The sequence below is a fragment of the Papio anubis genome, chromosome 8 (assembly GCF_008728515.1).
Source record: "Papio anubis isolate 15944 chromosome 8, Panubis1.0, whole genome shotgun sequence".
In the NCBI taxonomy this organism is placed as follows: Eukaryota; Metazoa; Chordata; class Mammalia; order Primates; family Cercopithecidae; genus Papio; species Papio anubis.
The window spans coordinates 3,204,348-3,226,473 of record NC_044983.1 but is presented as its reverse complement, the minus strand read 5'-3'; the positions used below and the strand labels follow the sequence as shown (position 1 = coordinate 3,226,473).

General features: G+C 39.1%; 1 protein-coding gene across 5 annotated transcripts in view; it reads left to right on the top strand.

Moving 5' to 3' along the window:
- The window catches only part of CSMD1 (CUB and Sushi multiple domains 1), a 2,034,404-nt gene that overhangs the window by 1,666,430 nt on the left and 345,848 nt on the right, over positions 1–22,126 (top strand). For all 5 annotated transcript variants that reach the window (XM_031669914.1, XM_031669913.1, XM_031669915.1 and 2 more), the window contains 2 exons: positions 13,262–13,453; positions 13,924–14,050. In XM_031669914.1, the coding sequence (XP_031525774.1) occupies positions 13,262–13,453; positions 13,924–14,050 (319 nt within the window). The remainder of the gene's footprint in view (positions 1–13,261; positions 13,454–13,923; positions 14,051–22,126) is intronic.

Sequence of the window (22,126 nt, the reverse complement as noted above, 5' to 3'; positions counted from 1 at the left end):
CAGTTCATTTATCATCCTCAAATTAAATTCATTGTGACCCAAATAACACTATTTGGTATTCATAATGCTGAAGATGTCTGCACTGACTTTCACATATTATGTAAAATAATCCATGGAAATGTTTATTATGTAAATTTGTCACCAAACATTTCCACATTGATATGTAATGAAAGCTGATGGAATTCCCTCTTCAGAAAAACACTTTATGAAACTGTGTAGGTTCCATTTTAGGTTTGTTAAATAATATTGAATCCATTTTGAAATTCCCCTTATTGCATATTTCTGGTTGAATGCTATTTTTAAATCCTCCTAAATTTTGTAAAAATCAGAAAGTGTTAAAATTTGAAACACATACATTTATTTTCACAATTTTGAAAATCAGCTCCTTATTTTTATGTAGAAAACACGTGAACTTTGTGTTTTCATAACACTTTGAAATCACTAGAAGCTTACTATTTTATTTTAATCAAAGGCACTTACAAACCAGTTAAATATAGTAACATGCGTACATTTCACTGTTTTTTTTTTCACTGCCAGACTCAGGGGATACAGTAAACAATGCGTGCTCTCCTTGCTACCCCTGCCTTCAGGGAGGTTCATTTCTAGACGAAGTAATGAGGTATTTGCATGGAGAAACTTGGAAGAATTAGATACACACAGAGCAGCTGTCATTGCCTACTTGTGCTGGGAGTCACAGGAAATTCAGGGAGAAGGAAGAGCCTTCAGGAGGTAGGGTAGGACAGCGGCAGCCCTAAGGGAACTTGATCTTAAAGGACAGAGAGGATCTGGGCAACACTACGGCACAAAGGACCATGAGCCTGGGTGCAGAGGGCATCACCAGGGGGCAGGATCCTTGGACGACTGGGACCAGGGTGAATACTCTGGTGTCTTGGCGACCCCTTAGTTAGCAACAACAGCCATCTTGTGTGCAGTGAGGGAGGCTTAGACAGAGCACTGGAAGCTTAGAAAGCAAAGGATTCGACCCACCTGGTGGTGGGTGCAGGGGGTTGTGCACGACTTCGGTGGCTAGTTTCAAGGAGCAGTGGAGAGAGGGGAGGCGAAGGTGGAAGAGATTGAGAGTTGCGGGTCTTTCAGATGAATTGGGAAATACAAAAGCGGTGCCATTTTTGGGGAAGAGATGGAACTCACGGCCTTTGTTTGCAAAAATGTTGGTGACAGACTCCGTTTTGCTTTGTATTTGTATTCTGCTACTGAACGCCTTATGGTCAGTAAGGTGCAGAAATGTGCATGTCAGGGGCAAAAAAAGTGTGCGGCAAGCAGGCGTTGTATCCCAGTAGGCAGGGTGAGTGTGCGTGCCCGCTCCGCGGCCGGGTGGTTTCAGTTATTAATGCCTCAGGAATAAGCCCAGAGAGGACGGGCTGGCACCGCAAGCCACAGTTAGGCTGGTGGATGGTAGTCACTCAGCAGAAATTCTTTCAAAGAGTGAGATATTGTAAAGGAGGAAGGGCGCTCTTGCGTCCTGAAGCAGCGGTGGTCCAGTTGAGGCTGTCACTTCTCAGGAATTGACGACCTGACTCTATTGCTCAAGGTGGTGAATTCTTACATATGGTGGGACCATTTCTTTGTATTTATTAGTTGTAGAATAATAAAAGTATCAGCCTATGAGTCATAACTGCAGCAATAAATTCAAGTATTGTTGATAATCCCTTATATTTATACAGATTTTACTTCTATGAGGAGCTTAATGTATTTTCATAAATCCTTTACTTTTTCTTGTAAAAATCTCTACAGCATGGGGGAGCAAAGCAATAAGCACTGCCCTACACAGCCAAGGCTTGAAGGAGGCATGAGGCAGGGGCAGGTGTGTGAGAGCTGAGTCCAGAACAGAATTTGGGAAGAACTCAGTTGTCTCCCATTTCTTCTCATCCTCCGTCCCTCTCCAAACTAGTGCCAGGGTCGCGGGCCCCACTGCTGTCTCCAGCCTCTCCCAGTGGGGTCCAATTCTCTCCTCAGTTGTTTCACTGCTTCCATTTGGGACCCTAACAGTGCCCAGTGTGGACTTTGCCTTTCTCCGAGACTGACTTTCTTTTCTTTTCTTTTTTCTTTTCTTTTCTTTTCTTTCTTTCTCTTTCTCTTTCTTTCTTCCTTCCTCCCTTTCTTTCTTTCTTTCTTTCCTTCCTTCCTTCCTTCCTTCCTTCCTTCCTTCTTTCTTTCTTTCTTTCTTTCTTTCTTTCTTTCTTTCTTTCTTTCTTTCTTTCTTTCTTTCTTTCCTTCTTTCTTTTTCTTTTCTCTCTCTCCTTCCTTCCCTCCTCCCTCCCTCCCTTCCTCTCTGTGTGTGTGTGTGTCTCTCTCTCTCTCTCTCTTTCCCCACCTCTTTCTCTCTTTCTCCCCTCCCCTTTCTTTCTTTGGCAAGAAATAGAAACATAAATGCAGAGAGGAAAGAGCAATAGTCAGGGAATCACGACTCTTACCACTATTTGCACCAGAAAACACTTTTTGAGGCTTAGAGTGAAAGTGAGTAAATTTCAGTAAATTCGTATATGGGAAAATTTGACCCAGCTATGTTTATTAGGTTTCCAGAACCAACACTGAAAATTATTCTGGGGAAACAAAAATGTAACAATTATTTTATGAGTGACAAAAGAATGAAGTTCTTAATGGAACTTTAAAAATAAGTTTTATCATTCATATTTATTACTTTTTGGCAAAATCAAATAAATCCTTCAAAGCAAATGAGAAGAGATATAGTAATCTCTTTTACACACTTTGTGGGAAGGTGTCTGAGACAAAGCAACATTGCTGTTTCGGAAGAAGGACAAAAGGGGTCCTGGGAGGATTGTGTCCACCAGGACGACATTCTCTCCAGACCAAGCAGAGGGAGAGATTCTTCAAAGGGAACTCACTCTGCCTCAGGTGCCAGCTCCCTAAAGGGTCTTACTGTGCACTTCGCTCACCCTGCCTCCTTGAATTTGAGCTTGAGCCTCTGGTGTTTATTAAACTGCATGGTTGGCCTGCTCCTATCTGGAGCCTAAGCTTCCCTGGGCTGTCACTGTTTATTTTTGGCTGTGATAAAACTCTCCAGTGTGTCTTGCTTAGTTAGACTCTTGTAATCATCATTATTTTGTAGGTGATTTTTCAGGATTACATGGGACAGCGTAGGCAAACCTGCCTGATGCATTGTGTGGCACAGAGCATGTCTTCTGTGTGTGCCGGTGGCAGCCCGTGTATGCTGGGGTTCACCATGGTGATGAGGTTCTTGACCAGACACTCCTGAAGTCGGGGCCCAGTCTATTCACTTGGTTTCTAGGCCAATGGTGGAGACTTAAGTATAAGGTGATAACAATAAATTAACCAGAGCTTCTATTTCTCCATTAAAATAAAATAGTTTTTTTAAGAGTCATCAATTTGGATATTCCCATCTAAGAGCAAATAAATATAAATGTAAGCATTACTGAGATTTAGACAACAAAAATTAAAATTATATGCTGAGAAACCTACACTACTAATGAAGAATTGCTTTAAAAATAACTCAACTGATGTGTTCCTAATGTTCCTTCTGTCTCTTTTCTCACCATTTTTATTTAATGAATTTAGTTTTTCTTCAGCAATCAGGAAAAAAAAAAAAACCTGAGAATTTTCCCGTCTTTAAAAATAATCATGTAATTCAATTTCACAGAAATTCTGTTTCTTTTTAAAAATTATTGTTGAATGTGTATGGAAGTGTTTGAAAGCACAGAATTATATTTCAATATAAATTAGATATATTTTAATTATGGTATTTGGGATACATTGGTAGAACTATCTTTTACTTGCCACCTTTTTCTATATATTGGCTGTATTTATATTAATATTTAATTACACAAGCTATCGAATTCTGTTTTCAATCTATGTTTAATTTGAATCCTATATTGACATAAAATTATACCAAATTGTTTGTGTGTTGCAAACATTTTCATTTGTATTTTGCCATGAAGGCTCTGCAGTAGTTCTAATCCCTGTGGTTAAATCCTACAGAACCAACACTAGTTAATCAAATGCTCGGGGTAGTCAAGATATTTTTAAGCAATTAGTAATTTTTGGAGCTAAAAACAGAAATATATGAGTTTCATTTTTTTGACCATTTATTCCTAGATATTTTTTAAAGCTAGGCCTTTTCAGCAAGGAAGTTTCTTCTTCAATTATTATCTGGATGCAAGACGGATAAACACCCCCAGTTTGTTTTGCAGTATGTTCTGAGGATAATCCAGTTCCGTTCTGTGTAGAAGCCATAGGGTGGGCTGAGTCTGTGTCGTTATGTTTCTGGATCTCCCTTTGTATAAATGCACATATGTGTGTTTGTACGTTTTTTTATTTGTAAAGCTGAAAGAAGCACCTGCCATCAAGCATGACCTGTGTTAGTTTAGTCACTCACCTGCCCCTTGGAAAGCACAGGGAGCTGCTTTGGAAGCAGCTGCATTTATTTCCCGGTGTGTGGCTGCCTGTGTGTGGGCTGCCCTCTGCTCGGACCTGGCTTCCACAGAAACCCTGCAGAAGGAACCGTGAGACTCCAGCTAGGCAGCTCTTCGGACCACCACCCAAAAAGCGAATGCTTTCTCACTCTCCTTACGCACTTGCTGATGGCACAGTAATACCTCCAATCAAACTCTGAGTCCCAAGGGGCAAGACCATGCCTGTACATTGAAACACCGCATTGTGTCAAGAAAGATACCGCATATTAAGTGCTTGATAGGTGTGTGTTGAATTAATGAATGGGCATCCTTTTAAAAGGGAATATGTTAACTTTTGTGTGTTATCTTTTATCTACACAGATTATGAGTTTCTGGTGAGCAAGGACTGAGGTTGATTAATTTTGTATCTTCGGCATCTAGCAAAATATCTGAAGCCCAGTAGGCAACTTCATATGCTAACTAAGCGATTGCATTAATGAATTAATGCTGTAGGCCAGAGGATATGCTACTCCAGATATGTGTTCCCAATTAGAGAACGACAGAGATTTTCTGTCTCTTATTTTTGCATTACTTTTTTTCATTTTAATACCTATTAAAATATTGGAACAAAAGCAAAACATTGTAGTAAGAAGTTATACTATCAAAGATGTTTCATAAATAAAAATAGAATATTACAAGCCTAAGCTACTATATATAATTTACCAGCTTCATCATCGGGGAAGAAATCATAATTAAAAGCAAATTTAGGGAGAAGGCCAAGTGCAATAGCTCACGCATGTAATCCCAACATTTTGGGAGGCCAAGGTGGGCAGATCACGTGAACCCGGGGTTTTGACCCCAGCCTGGGTAACAAACGGGAAACCCTGTCTCTACAAAAAAATATAAATATTAGCTGGGCATGGTGGCCCACGTCTGTGGTCCCAGCTACTCAAGAGGGTGATGTGGGAGGATCGCTTGAGCCTGGTAGCTTAAGGCTATGGTGAGCCAAGATGACACCACTGCACTCCAGCCTGGGCGACAGAGCAAGACCTTGTCTCAAAAAATACCATTAGAAGTTCACTTATAGAGTAGCGGCTTTATTTTACTTAAAATTTTACTAAACACAAAATTTATAACATTTTACTTAAAGTTAAAATGTGGACAAGGCATGATATTATGAACATATCGAGTAGTGAAACCAGATAAACAATAGTATTAACCAGATAACTGTAGGCTGGTTCTACCTGACACAGGGAGCCATCCTTACACTGCCACACAGAAGTTCCTATTAAACAAAACAAAACAAAATTAAGTCATTCTGGGCTTTTTCTTTTTAACTATTTATCCCTTGCTATACAAAGAAGTGAGTACAGCAAAGCACTTAATATAACTGGGAAAAAATAGAAAATGTAATAGAAAACAGGGCCCAGAACAACAGAGAATACAAGTCCTCACTTGTGTGATTACGTGTCAGTGTTGACTCGTACTATCTATGGCTATAGCTTGGGTAGTTATTGCGATTGATTACTATTTGTAAGGATGTCGAATTTCCCTGTGAAACTCCATGAGGTCTGAGATTGTCTTGTTCTGTGCCCCTAACATATCCAAAGCGTGTTTATTTTTAATTATTTCATAACAGGTGTTATCAGTGAAAGATGTATTCCTTTTCTGGGTTAATACGGGGGATCTGCAATGAGAAGATTGGAATAATTACGTGGCAACCATGCTGATGATTCTCCTCTTCCTCCCTCACCTCTCCCACGAGCTGCGTCTTTCTCTGGTGTCCTGTCTTCATCGCAGACCCCATCTCTCATGTACTGAGTCTTCTGCCTCCACTCTTGCTCAGGCTCAATTTGCAAAATAGTATTTGTGTGTGCTTTCATCCATGCGTGTACTCTTGCCTCATCCCCTCCCCACATCCACTGACACAGGCTCCTTTCCAGCACTAAATAAATACTTTTGCAGATTTTCCTGCTTGTCCTTTCTGTCTTCTCACCCATGTGCATTTTCCACATTGCTTCGGATTATCTCTCTGAAATACGAATATGCTTGTGTCACTTCCCTGTGCAATCTTCTCTGTTGCTTTTCCCCATTGCATGCCGAGTTGGTCTCCACTGCTTGGTGCTGCAGCTGAGCCCTTTCCAGTCTTTCCCATGACCTTTCCTGTCTTCCCTTCAATCCCTGTCTCCATCACAACCGCCACACATTTAAAAGGAAGCATCAGCAGATACAAATGCTCCTGTAAATCGCTCTTCCCGACTGCCATGCGATGTGAAGCCTTTTCCCCCTGGACTGTTCTCCCTCTGAGTGGATGGCATCAAGGATGCCCCTAGACCTGCTCAAACCCTTTCTCCTGCAAGGCCCACCCAACCCCTCCAGCTACCAAGATGCCAGTTTCCTTTGTCCCTCTCAACCTTCAGGCAAACCATAGCATTCATTGTGTTGTTTCAGAAGTATTTATTTTCCTATCTGTCATTCATTAGACAGGGGAAGATAGGAGCCCTGTTTTATTTTACTCTTCTCACCATGCCCCAAAAACATTCCTGACAGATTTGAAAACATTTTTTTTACAGCTCATTCTTTTCCTTTATTTTATTTTTATTGGCAAGTAATTATTACACATATTCATGGGGCACATGGTGACGTTACAATACATATAATATATAGTTAGCACCTATTTGTAAATTCCTATCACCTTGTACAAGTTAAAACAATACTTGCCAACTGGATGTATTTAAAGATGAATTTAGAGTGCAATTATTTCAGTTCGTCCATGTAGGTGCCTGATCCTGATCTTGCCCCAAGTTCCCCCACTCTGAGTTTTAAATATCCTCAACAGAGAATATATGTGCATAGTGGTAAAAAATCAGTGAGAAACAGAATAATTTGAATTATTTCACTGAGACTTCTCAAAATTGATATTAACTATTTGAACTACTAGAAGCTCTACACAAGGTCAAAGTACAACTGCATTAAATTCACTTGGGATTAACATATTTAGAATTATAAAATGTTTCAAGATTGACTTATGAAATTCTTAGGTATGATTAACTTGCTTTATGATTTCTTAATAATTGCTTGATAAAAAATAAGATAGTTCCAAAAAATAGATAATTTGGCTATCTGAATCTCATTGTGGACATTCACAGGCTTTTTGATGTTTTACCTTAAGTTCAGAAGTTTACATTTCTGTTTAAATATTGTCAACATTCTGTTTGCTATTTGCTAGTTTTTTTAAAATGTGGAGTATCTTACCATGGGGCTGCTCTTGTAATTACAAAATAATGGCAGCAGAAACTTAATATATGGGGAAAACTGAATGAATTAAATGAAAATAGTAGCTAAGAAAAGAACTCAATTTGAAACCAATAGCATCTATAGCTTAAAAAACCATAAATATATAATTTAAAAGGTAGTTTAAAAATCAAACACACACACACACACATACACACACACTTCACCTAGAATTTCATTCTTGAATATAGAGAGATGCATTGTAAAACATGGTTCAAACATTTCAGGAAATTCATTATTGAACTTTCCTTCTCAAGCGAACTAAAAAAATAAATTTAAGCAATTATCTTTGAAACTCCCTTTCTATTCAGATGACTGCAAATAGAGTTAATAAAAAGCAATAGTAAGTTTTTAATGCAGTTCTTCTTTACACTGAAGGAAACAGTGTGAAAACACTGTCCTTTGTTTTTCACATGACGGTCGTGCTTAGATTAGTAAAGAGATTTTTGCCAAAAAAAAGTACATTATCCCAATTGAAATGTCTTAGGTAAAGTGAGGAGATAGTATGTTTCTGTAAATATGTCAAACTTTTTTCTGTTGCTCGTGAGAGAATACATCAGAGATTCAAAAATGACCAGTATTCCTTTTCTTCAGTTGTATTTCCAGAGCTCACCTGAGCACAAAAGTACTTTCTCAAGAGTTGCTCAGATAGAAGCTGAAAAAACTCACGTTACTGTGAGCTCATTGTTCAGCCTGATGTATGAAATGGATTAAGTCTGGAGCTGGTTCTCTTGAAACACAAGTGCTTTATTTGGAAGATAAGAACTAGTTCAAATACTTGAAAGTTAAAAGCAAGTCTCATAGAGCTCTAATATTGTGTTAGACTTAGAAGATACCTTCGATTTAATTCTTAACAATATTAAGACTGAGTAATTACTACAAAATATATGGAGAAGTAATTTTCATCAGCTGGATGTTTGGAGCTTGTTTTGATTAGAACCTATTGTTCATAGCATTTTGGCTGTGTTTATGACTTAAAATGAAATCACTAGAAAAGAAAGAAATGGAATTAGTAAATAGATTTAAGCTTTGATTGTAATAATAGTGCTTTGACACAAATAATGTAATTTAGTCTTTTTTAAAGTTTCTAGAGCATAAAGAAAGTACAGGACCAATATTTGCACCCTGATTAATTGTAGACTAGTGGCTTCAAGGTAGAAAAGGATACTTTCTGTATGTTTTTAAAGTTATTACTCTTCAGCAGGCTTAAATTTGATCAGTCAAAAGTCTCTTAAATTGACATTAAAATGGAAATATCTCTATTTGGAAGAATGTCTTTGTAGAATTAAATATATCTTTTAAAAACTTAAGATTTCTTAAAACATAGAAACAGTCTTTTCTGAAATAGTGCAGAATCAACATACAGAATTTGGTGTTGTCATTTCAGAATTTTTCTATTACACATCAAGTAATTTTACCAATATTCAAAAACAGTGTTGGACGTTTTTAGGAAACAATGATTATATACTAGTCTTTAAACACACAGCAAGTGAAGCTCAATTGAAATCTACTTCATGCAATTTGCAGGCTAGGCTGTATCCTAACAAATGTGGATAAAGTAAGGGTCCAGGGGTCGAAGTGTCTGAAACGCCAGATCGGAGTCTAACTGCCTTTGAGAACCTGAGAGATGCTGACATGCTATGGCACTAAGGGCACAGTTTAACGGTGGAGGCAGCACTCTTCTCCCTAGCAGGTGACTAAGCTGGTTCACGGCGCAAGTGACACAAGTAGAAGCTTCAGGTTTCCAGGGATATTTCTCTAGTCCTTCAAGGTGTTGATGGCTGTGATTCCAATGCTACTTCCTGCTGTAAAAGCCTATGATTCCCCCAGCAACTGTGTGTGAACCATCACATCCTGTGAGGAGCTTGGAGAGAGCAAAGCTCTCTTCAGTTTACTGAAAATTGGAAAACTGATTTCTAGAATGGCCAAATACTTTCAACTTTCTGACAGGAAAGAGGAATATATTTTATAAAAAGGCATCACGTAACCCTAGAGGCTTCAGGTGTAGAACTTTTTACAAAATAATAGATTTCATGATGCTGTCAAGGTCTTAAGTGATCTTTTGCAAAAACAAGAAAAGGCATCAGAAGAAAAAGGAGACAGCTGGTCATATAAAGAGAAAACTACACTGCCATAAATAACTTGGCTTAATTCTTCTGCATGATAAGGTGTAGTTTAAGCAGAAAAAAAAAAACTTTTGATATTGAATGATAGAAAAAGCAATAAAACACATATTTCTGTAACAAAATCCAACCCAAATAAAATTTAGTAGACATTTTAAGGGATACATCTTTTTTCTTTGCTTGTTTGTTTTATAATGTTTCTTTCCACTTTTCTCAAAAAAAAAAAAAAAAAAAAGCAGGTTTTAATGCAAGTTTTAGGGCAGAGGAAAATGTTTCTTCAAACTAATTTTAAAATAAGCATACTTTTGGATTTTAGAACCTTAACCTTTTTGATTGAAGTCTTTAAAAGCCATGATTTCTGAACATAGAGGCATACTCTGGATAACGTTTAAGCATTAATATCTAAAAACTACCTGTAGAGCTTATGGCTATAAACTACTGAAACAATTTGTAAGTCCCACAGGAAAATCAATGTCATTACTTCAGCAACATAACCATATGTCTCCAGTGAAGAAAATCTTTTATGATAAAGTCTTCTGTACAATCAGGACATAATTTATTGTCAAAATGAACACAGAAAGCCCACAACTTATGATGGTTCACTTACAATTTTTCAACTTTATAATGATGTAAAAGCAACACACGTTCAGTAGAAAGTATACTTTGAGCACCCACGCAACCATCTGTTTTTCATTTCCTGTACAGTATTCAATACTAGCACAAATCATCACAAATCACCTAGCACAAATCTTGTTTTATAAGAACGTGTTGACTATCTGGCTGATTATAGGCTCATGCTTATAATCCCAGCACGTTAGGAGACCGAGGCAAGCAGATCACTTGAGGTCAGGAGTTTGAGACAAGCCTGGCCAACATGGTGAAACCCCGTCTCTACTAAAAATTCAAAAATTAGTTGGGTGTGGTGGTGCAATCTGTAATCCCAGCTATTCAGGTGGCTGAGGCAGGAGAAACACTGGAACCCAGGAGGCGGAGGTTGCAGTGAGCCAAGATCATGCCACTGCACTCCAGCCTGGGCAACAGACTGATTTCTTATGCCCCTTGAAAAAAGAGAAGTTCGGGTCACATTGGGTGTGGTTTGTTAAGGTGGACGCCTCCTGGGTGCTGTGTGCAGAACCCCACAGTTCCCTGGCCCAGCTGCCAGTCACAGCTTTGTTCTTCGTGGACAGGACCTGGGTGCCCCGTTAGCATGGGCAGCCCTCACCCCTCAAAAAGATTTTTAAATTTTCCCAGGATCCTGTTCCAGTGGTTCTGATCATAGGGATAGATGTGGAACTCTTTTTTTTTATATTTTTTACACCCTGATTTTGTGTGCCTAATGGATGTTTCCAATTCTGTGTTCCAATGGCATTTGATGAGCAGCATACCTAATGTAAATTCAAAATAGTGCGACATTTTGGAAGATTGTTTGTTATGAGTAGTGAGGTGGACTCCAAGTGTGGCCAGGGAGAATCATCGTCTCCAACGAGTCTTTCTGTCTCTGGTTTGCTGTGGTCATCCCCACTGCTGGGCAGGACTGCCTTCTAAAGAGCTGTTCAGATGCTGTCACTTCCAAATCCCCAAACCCAGTAACACTACAACAACAACAACAATAAAGACGTCTGCTTCTTTTTTCCTCTCTGTGAAAACAGAAATGACCACTGAATAATCTGTAATAATGATGGATTTTGTCATACATGATAGGACAGTTGAATGTCTTCCTTTCTGCCCTGTCTTCTTGGCATTATGCAATCAGATGAAGGTCATCAAATATTTGAATGACCCTGAAACCGGAGGTGATTGAAACCTTCCCCCTAATTTCTACCTCCCTTTTGTGGACATTTAGCATATCCCTTTGCTTTGCACCAAAATCGATGTACTCTTCTGCTCTTGAATTCCAAGCATCTTGAATTAAAATTATTGGTGTCTCTTAAATAGATCAGGATTATTGTAAAAATAATAATGTTATAGTTGTTAAAGACTGACTCTTTGTTTAAGGAAACTTTATGGAAGGAAATTTTCTTAGCCACTGAGTGTAAAGGATCAAGCAGGCACTCTTCCTCCTATATAAAGTTGCAAATCTCAATCTTGATTATTCAGACATCAGCAGGGTAAAAATACATTGTGAAGTTAAGAATGTATTTTCCTCAATAGAAAGCATCTCAGACTCCACGTTGACGGGAAGACTTAGCAAAAGTCATACATTCATTTGAAAATTTAATTTCTTTTTGAGAAAAGGAAACATTCAAAGTTTGGTGGAAATAGAAGTGAAGAGACCATGTGGCCCCTCAAGTTTCCAGCTCTCCTTTTTACAATTGTCAAAATTTGCATCACGATATAAAGAGAAATATGTTACTGTAAGACTGTCTTCACAGATGGCCTTAAAATATTGCCTCACATAAAAGCAATATACAGCTCTCAGTACCGCAGAAGCTAAATCTTCGTTTCCGTCATCTGTTTCTTTGAGTTTAAGAGCTTATTTTGATGAGGTCATTATAATGATTCACTTCTGGAGTTTCTGTTGTGTGTGGATTTCCTCAAGAGCCTCATAACCATGCACCATCAGGAGTGTGGTCGGCAGCAATTCAGGAGCCCCCAGTTTTCTGTGGGCAGGAACAACTTTTTCTTTTCCCACGAAGTTGAAATCTTGGAGTTTGGAGGAAGTTGTCGGGAAGGTGGGTGGCTCTTGACGATGGGCTGGAATACGTTCTGGCTGTCAGGATTCTGCAAAGCACCCTGGCGGTGCCACCGGGTGGCCCCTCTTCCTTGGAGGTCTAGGTTGTGGCAGAGAGGGCAAAGAGGCAGCAGAGCATCCCATTCCTAGAGGGCATCGGGGCTCACCAGAGAATCCAGTGTGCAGACTGGAGGCTTGGACTGACAGATAAAGTTGGGGAAGTCTGGAAAAGAAGAGTTTGAGGGACCGGGCACGGTGGCTCAATCCTGTAATCCCAGCACTTTGGGAGGCTGAGGCGGGTGGATTGCCTGAGGTCAGGAGTTTGAGACGAGCCTGGCCAACAGGGTGAAACCCCGTCTCTACCAAAAATACAAAAAATTGGCTGGGCATGGTGGCAGGCACCTGTAATCCCAGCTACTTGGGAGACTGAGGCAGGAGAATCGCTTGAACCCGGGAGGCAGAGGTTGCAGTGAGGCAAGATCGCGCCATTGCACTCAGACTTGGCAACAAAAGCAAAACTCTGTCAAAAAAAAAAATACTAAAATAAAAAGCTTGTAAGTAGGGAGGAACAAATAAGGTGATCGAACTTCAAGAAATCACAAATGAGTAACAAATAGCCCCTAATACAGACCCATCTTTCTTTTCCCCTTTGTCAATTCACAATCTCCTTTTTTCTCCCTACCCTTCAAGGAGCGTTTAGCAAACTTGTTTATTTCATCTCTGTTTTAAGGCAGATGTACACCCTGTCTTGAGTTCTGTTCATTCCTTCCCTTTCTCTCTTGCAGGTTTTGATTTGGTAAAATGTGAGGATCCGGGCATCCCTAACTATGGCTATAGGATCCGTGATGAAGGTCACTTTACTGACACTGTAGTTCTGTACAGTTGCAACCCGGGGTATGCCATGCATGGCAGCAACACCCTGACCTGTTTGAGTGGAGACAGGAGAGTGTGGGACAAACCGCTACCTTCGTGCATAGGTGAGTGCGGAAGCCAGTCAGACTATTGTGCAAAAGCCAGGCCTCAGGGGACTCATGCCTGTTGCTTTGACTTCCTTTATTGGAAAAGAGGAGGAATTTTATCACACCTTACAGTGTGAGTTTTTGTATCCTGAGATTTGCATATGTCTGTGAGTGTGTGTTTTCAGCAATGGAAGACAGATTTTCTAGTATTCTTTTATGGAGACTATAGGTACAGTGTTATTATTAGAATTATCACATGTGTGTCTTACTGCTTTATGCTCTCAACTTTAATTGCATGGAGGATAAAGGCTTTCCACAGAGGTTATGATTTGGAAGAAGTATTGAAATGATCAGGAGAGATAGATGATGGCGTTTCTTTTTCTCTATGTATATAATGCAGACATAATGGCTTTGGTTTTTAAAAGTAGCTAAATAGAAACGTGTGATGCCTGAAGTTGAACATTCCCATCTCTCTGTGTCTTCTACAGCGGAATGTGGTGGTCAGATCCATGCAGCCACATCAGGACGAATATTGTCCCCCGGCTATCCAGCTCCTTATGACAACAACCTCCACTGCACCTGGATTATAGAGGCAGACCCAGGAAAGACCATTAGGTACTTGTTTTATTTTGGTTTCAGTGATTTGAGAAAAGAGATATGCCTTCTATTCTTGTAGTAGAGATAGTGGTACACCAAATATCCGTGATTAAAGTTTCTGAACCAAAGAAGAAAAGGTAAAGCTGTAGCTAAATGTTATGTTGGCTCGCTTACTTACTTTGCTGTTCCCTTGAAACCATTTATTAAGATCTATATAATGAAGACAAAATGAGAGTGTCTCAGTTAGCTTCTGCTGCATAACAAACTATCCCCCAAATTTAGTAGCTGAAAAAAACATCATGACTTTATGGGTTGCCTGGGCTGTTCTGATCTGGGTGAGATTGACTGGGGATGAGTAGTCCTGGATGACCTTCCTTAGGTGTGAGGGCCTCAGCTGGGATGGTTGGGAAAGCAGGAGCCCCTCCATACAAGGCTTCTGTTCCTGCAGTAGGCTAGTCAGGATGGGAAGGTTGTAGCAGCAAGGGATGACAAACTTCCAACTTCTGCTTACATTACACTTGCTAAGGTGCCCTTTGTCAAAGCAAGTCTCATGGGCTAGGCAAGACTCAAGTTATGAAGAAATAGATTCCACTGCTCTTTTAATAGGAAGAGAAGCAAAGTCATATTTTAAAAAGGCTTGTGTACAGGGTGGGAGCAGTGTGTATCATTTTGCAATATACCAAATTAACTTTGAGGTAGACCAAGAAAGTACTCTAAAGTAACACGTATAAAAGAAAATCATTGCAAATTTCAGAAAATGATGCGAACATTTAAACAGTGTTCTATTCCAATAGTGAGTTCTGAGTTATTATGGTGAGTTATTTAAATCAACAAGAATTAATATTTTTAAAGTAAGCTCTTGGTGATCTAGTCCGAAATCTATCTCCAAAACCATAGCACATAAGGCAAAAGGTAATTTTAAAATAAGTTTTATGTTTAGTTCTTGTTTAAAATGAAGAGGACACACAGTCCTAAGCAATACTTTTTAAAATATATTTTTCCTTCAATTAACCTTTCTGTTTCATTGTTGTTGTTATGAATTCTCTGTACAAAATTTGCTTTTGAAAAAATCTGACCTCCAATAGCCTTAATCTGCATGTCCCAGGTCTCTACACTCCTTCGTCATGCTCTTATACCCACCAAAGAGTAAATGAATTGGCCCGGCTGCTTCAGTTCCTCCTTCACATATGTGAAGCTGAAAAACAGTAACAGGTCAAAGTCAGGCTGGGCACAGTGACTCATGCCTGTAATCCTAACACTCTGGGAGGCCGAGGCGGGTGGATCACTTAAGGTCAGTAGTTCGAGACCAGCCTGGCCAACATGGCGAAATCCATCACCACCAAAAATACAAAAAGTATCTGGTCATGGTGGCACACACCTGTAATTCCAGCTACTCAGGAGACTGAGGCAGGAGATGTGGAAGGATGAAAAATATTCATAAACAGATGACTTTTGTCTTTATTCACAAAAGCCACCCTATCAAGCTTAGTAATGTATATTACATAGATATCATAGACTTCTTTCACTGCAACTCTATAACTTAACAGAAATAAAATGGGATGAAGTGGAGTGAGGGAAATGCATATTCTGTTACATGATGCTGTTTCTGCACATCTGACATCTGAGGCCTTTGAAATTCATGTGTCTCACTATTTAGTCACATTAACAACTTGGGAGTGAGTTGAATTGATGTGGCACAAACTATTACCACTTATAGACCCTATGTAAAAAAGATTCTCACTACATAAAAGGAACAAGAAGAAAAATTAAAACATATCTAGAATGCAAACATCTTAGGATGGTGTTTCTGCTGCTATGATAGAATATTACAAACTAGGGGGCCGGATGCGGTGGTTCATTCCTGTAATCCCAGCACTTTGGGAGGCCAAGGCGGGTGAGTCGCAAGGTCAGGAGATGGAGACCATCCTGGCTAACACGGTGGAACCCTGTCTCTACTAAAAATACAAAAAATCAGCCAGGCATGGTGGCAGGTGCCTGTAGTCCCAGCTACTCGGGAGGCTGAGGCAGGAAAATAGTGTGAACCTGGGGGGCGGAGCTTGCCATGAGCCGAGCTCATACCACTGCACTCTAGCCTAGGGGACAGAGCGAGACTCCATCTCAAAAAAGAAAAAAGAAAAACAGAATACTACAGACTTACAGACTGGGTAATTTATAAAGAAATAAAGAACAGAAGTTTCTTTTCCTAACAATTCTGGAGTTCTGGAGGCTGGGAAGTCTAAGGGCATGACATTGGCCTGTGATGAATCCACATGGTGAGAGCATCACATAGCCAGGAAGTACACAAGAGACAGAGAGGAAATGGGGCCAAGCTTAATTTTTTTTTCAGGAGCTCACTCCCACTGTAGCCACCTCACTCCCATGATAACAGCATTACTCCCTTCATGAGGGCCCAGTTCTTTTGACCTAATCACCTCCTAAAGGCTCCCACTTTCAATATGGCTACAATGGCAATTAAATTTCAGCATGAGTTTTGGTGGAGACAGGAAAACCACAGCACATACTATTTTATAATAACTCATTTTAAAATTAGTGTATGCCCTTAAGATAAATAATTTGATGCTTATTGATCTATTGAACATTAAGGTATATCTGAGTAACAGAATTTAATATTTCATATTCCTCATGAAAATCAATAAAGGCATGTTTCTGTGGAAATAAATAGTCCAGGCATAGTGGCTCACACCTCTCATCCCAGCACTTTGGGAGGATGAAGCAAGAGGACGTCTTGAGCCCAGTTGGTCAAGGCTGCAGTAAGCTATGATCACACTACTGCAGTCTTAACTAAATAAATAAATTAAATTAAATATTAGTCCTTAACTTGGAATTCACAAATACTAGATTTGAGAAATGTAAAAACCACTCCACTGGCTTTGATTTTGAAAAGTTGTAGAAATCATCTATGATAATGGAGTGACTTTATATAAAAATAATTTATCTTCTTTTAGAATTTCACATTTTTGTTTTTCTCACAATTTCCTTTGTGCTTTAATTTACTGGAATTAGAGTGAGCACCGTCTTTCTCTAAATGCAAACCAAGTGATGGATTCACTCTTTGCAGATGAATCTAATAATTTGTTAACATTTTAATAAAAAAAAGAGAAAATAGGCCGGGTGTGGTGGCTCATGCCTGTAATTCTAGCCCTTTGGGAGGCCAAGGCGGCGGGCAGATCACAAGGTCAGGAGATCGAGACCATCCTGGCTAACACGGTGAAAGCCCGTCTCTACTAAAAAATACAAAAAATTAGCCGGGTATGGTGGTGGGCGCCTGTAGTCCCAGTTACTCAGGAGGCTGATACAGGAGAATGGCAGGAACCCGGGAGGTGGAGCTTGCAGCGAGCCAAGATCACGCCACTGCACTCCAGCCTGGGCAACAGAGCAAGACTCTATCTCAAATAATAATAATAAAAATAAAAAAGAGAAAATAAATTAATTTAAAAAGATTTGAATTAATAAAAAATGTCCAGTTTTTATAGCATGAACTGACTTTGAAAAATTTTCTTCTTATACGTATCTTTCAATATGAGGGTATACACTATCAAATTTGTAAGTACATCTATTAAATTTAAAGCATAAATTTCTTCCCAACAAGCAAGTTAAGAAGGTGGCATCAAATATTTATCATGAATTTCCTCAATTGACATTCAACTTAATCCCAAAATGTTTTTGATGATTGAACCACTCTTCATTAAGAATATAAATGCAATTTTTAGTATGGTGATCTGGAAAAACCATAATTAAAAGTACATAATATACTAAAATCGTATATTATGTACTTAAAATTGTACTAATACTCAGAAAAATGGTGTCTGGTCTTAGCCTTGATATTAGCTGGCATGGTTTCTAAGTCTTATTTATTTCAATGGTAATATAGTCTATATTACCTCCAATGTTAACTTGAAAATGAGGAATACATCAGTCATATAAATATGAACACAGGGATTAATTTAGCTATTTAAAATGTCTTAATATAAATATAATCATTACTATGCATTTATACTTTGATATCTTAATGTAAATATTTTTCAGTCTCAAGGAATGAATAAACAGCAGGATCTTGGAAAATATGAAAAGGCTGGTTTCAATACTTTAGGCCAATTATTGCAGGGCTACATTGATTTCATTGAGGCCCAGAGCAATTTCTGCTGATATAGTGCTATTCCTCTTTGTTTGAGATAACAGAATACCCCAAAATAGTTATTATTATGGGGCTGGGGCTGGAAGAATTTGTAATTTTTAACATATATGCTATAAAGCAGTTACCTGAGCCAAATTTAATTAAAAGTCTAATCACAAGACATTGTAGAAAATTTAGCCCCATTGAAAGTTATATGGTAACATTTCTCTAAGAGATCCAGCATATTTCACTGCTGGGCACAGCCATGCTTTATATAACAGAAGTAACAGGATTATAAACTTCTTCAGCTAGCAACATTAAAAGCTATGTTTTACATAACCATATGTGTACATTGTTCCTAAGTTTTAATTGCTTTTCTGCCAGTGTAATTGTCTGGAAAGCTCACTTTGAATGTATTTCTGTTCCTAATTGTTAGCAGGAAATTGCATTTGGTAGTATAGTTGAAGGGAATTATTTTTAATAAGCTCACACAGTATGAAAAACATTGGAGGCCTATCAAAAATGTATCAAGGTTGTCAAAAGCATTCCTGTGCAGACTTTTAGAAAACATAATATGTGGTTTGACAACTCCGGTGTTCTGCTGGCTGTCCTGCCCTGGATTTTCTTTCTGGCAGCATCAGGTTGTAGAGAGATTAGAGTGAAACCTGCATTGGAGATCTAGGAATATTAATCTACTTCTGATCAATCTTCCAGATCCCAGTAAGAAATATACCAAGCGGAAAACTACACATTTATCCCCAGTCTCCATGTCCAGCCTCTGTACATAGACCATGGGTGGGAGAATTTTCGTGACATGACAGACAGGTATGGGGCCAGTCAGGAATAAAAGCATCTCCAATTTCTCCATTCCTGTCAAGATCACTGTAGACTTTTCCCTTATTTTTCACAGATAATGCAAAAAAATAACAAGTTAAGTGAATTTCAGCCATGAAATAAAAGAGTTGTAGAAGTCTACAGTCTTTCCCTATGCCTATGGCTGCTACTCCAGACCCCCTTAACCTGGGGTTCTGGGAGCAGTTGCTGGGTATGGATCACCTCACCAGACATTTAGGAGAGCCTGAGTCAGAGGGAAGAAACCTGCAACCCCCCTCACTTTGCAAAGTTCTGACACATATTTTCAGTTGCCACAGATTAGTTCAATAACACCAGCTCCCGACCATACCACTCACATTTCAGCTGCGAGAAAATGACTCGCAGTAAATAGACTGCGAGAAAATGCATGAAGGATAAATTCTGAGCTCTTCAGTTTCCAGATCACTGTACGGATAGCAAGGCACATCACCATCACTGGTGACAGATCCCATCTCCTCTTTCAACATCTGCCTGTGACTACTCACAGGGCCGCCTGCTATTCAGTGCATGCACAGACAGCAAAGAGGGTAGTTGTATTGTCTTCTTTGCTCCCAGTGATCAGTGCACTTGATGTCTTACAAAATGGGGTTTTCCACAGAAGGAATTGCCCAGAAAAGATAGGACATGCAGGGAAGCAATGAGAAGTGATACCATGGGAAGTGAAACTCAAATCACACATAAATGGAATTACAGGAGAAATAGCTGAGGTAGGAACATCGCCACTGCTGTGGGGAGAGACCTTGGATAGGCAGCCAGGGGAACTCAGCCAAGGTGGACGTAGGAGTGTAAGGGAGGAGATGCTGTGATGAGCGATGTCCCGGAAGTGACTCCAGGAAAAAACATTAAGGAAACTTCTAGAGATATTTCAGGATCCGAAAAGCACAAAAGATAAAATGGTGGAAGCTGATCCAAACTTCCCTGACATCTCTCCTCAGAGCTCATCATGTGTTCCCAACTCCTCACATGTCATCATTATTTCATCATTACTGTCATCATTCTCTATTCATGTTATTGCCTCCCTCCAAGGGGCGGGAGACTTTAGTCTTCAGTGTTATTTTCTAATGTTGCTTATTTCTCCTCCCTCAATATCCAATAACTTCCCAGCTAAAACAATGAAGATAGGACTGTATATCTCATGGAATTCTTTTGATAAATTATATGAGATTTCTTTAGACAAGGCACTGAAAAAAATAATGCATGGAATCTGAAACCAAAGCCCTGTCATTTCTCCATCTCTGTTTCCTTTCTTCTTATCCACCATTATTAATTCCCATGACTTTCCTGTGACTTTAGTCTTCTCTCACTTGACCTTCCCAAATCCATCCTTTACTCTCTCCAGTCTCTCAAACACCCCCGCTGTATATTGACAAGCACCAGCTTCTTACCCAGAACCATCACACTCTCTCGAATTTGGTTAACTGTGGCTTTCCAGGTGTATCTTTGGCTGTTCATGGATACTTTACACTTCAGGACAAAGGAACCTTGATTGATCTCTGACCACAGCCTGTGCTACTGAGGTGCTCTCTTTACACACAGTCTCTTGAGTTTCTCCTCATTGACTCACCTCCAGTTTCTTCCCATCTCTTAGGGCCCAATTAAAATGTCAACCTCAAAAATTCATTTTTATTACCCCATCCAGAAATACTCTGTGTTCTTCCCTGATATCATTTCTCTCCATCAGTTACCTTCCTTCTGTACTAATAATCTCTGTTAATATCATATCCACATGTCAACACCTCCAGGGTAATTTCCGCAGCTCCCACACTCCTGTGATCTTCATTTTTCATTTAGACCACATCTGAAACCTCCCAAACACTCCTCCTTGCCCACTACCTGGCTTCTTCACTGGGCAGACCCTCCTAACTCACCAGGCATCTTCACTAACTGCCCTGCAAGGGCCGCCTTGCACTCACTGCTCCTACTCCAAGCAATATGGTTTGTTTACTTTATTTTAAAAATGTATGTTTATGTCTATAAAACTAATGTCTATATAGAGATTTTGAAAAAATGTTTTAAAACTGTGAAGAAATCATGCATTATTCCCCTATAGACATCAACATTAACATGTTGGCAAACGTCTTATATGTATCAATGTATATTCTGTGGTGTGGACATGTATCGTTAAACATTGTCTCACTTGTTGGTTGTTTATACCATTTTTAATTACTATTATTATTATTTTTTTTTAAGACAGAGTCTCACTCTGTTGTCCAGGCTGGAGTGCGGTGATGCAATCTGGGCTCACTGCAACCTCAACCTCCTGGGTTCAAGCAATTCTCCTGCCTCAACCTCCTGAGTAGCTGGGATTCCATGCATATGCCACCATACCCAGCTAATTTTTTTGTATTTTTAGTAGACACAGGGTTTCGCCATGTTGGTCAGGCTAGTCTTGAACTCCTGACCTCAGATGATCCGCCCGCCTCGGCCTTCCAAAGTGCTGGGATTAGAGGTGTGAGCCACTGCGCCCAGCCATTTCTAATTTTTCATGTTGTGCATAATGATGTAACGAGTAGTCTTGTAAGTAAATCTTGGCTTATATTTATACAATTCCTTAGAATAAATGCCTAGGAAATTTGTTTGCTGGGTCAAAGGGTGTGAACATCCTCATGTGTACAAGTCTTTCTATAAAGTAGAGCTAGTCATTTCACTTGCCTGAGCTTGCTATAAAAAGAAAAACTATTTTGTCCGCTCATTATGTGCAGGATAAGCTCTTTGATGTAATTTATGGTTATTTATTTTTCTTTATTTTGAAATAATAAAGTGCTGCAGATAAAAACAAAACACCCTACATGTAGTTTTCTGTAATCTTAGACACCAAAGAAAACTACCCTTGAAAAGGTGATAGAGCTTTTTAAAATTGTTTCTATGCAAATACAAACAAATAAAATTTGATTTGTTCATTTATCTTTTTATTTAATTATTTTTTATGCCATGTTATTCTGAACATTTATTTTGAGTTAATAAACATGGTCAAATGTTTACATCCAAATTTGTAATTCTGCCTCATCCTATTTAGTTATGGGATAGTATTCCATTGCCTGAATGTGCCATAATTTATTTAAACTACACCCTTTTGGAATATTCAG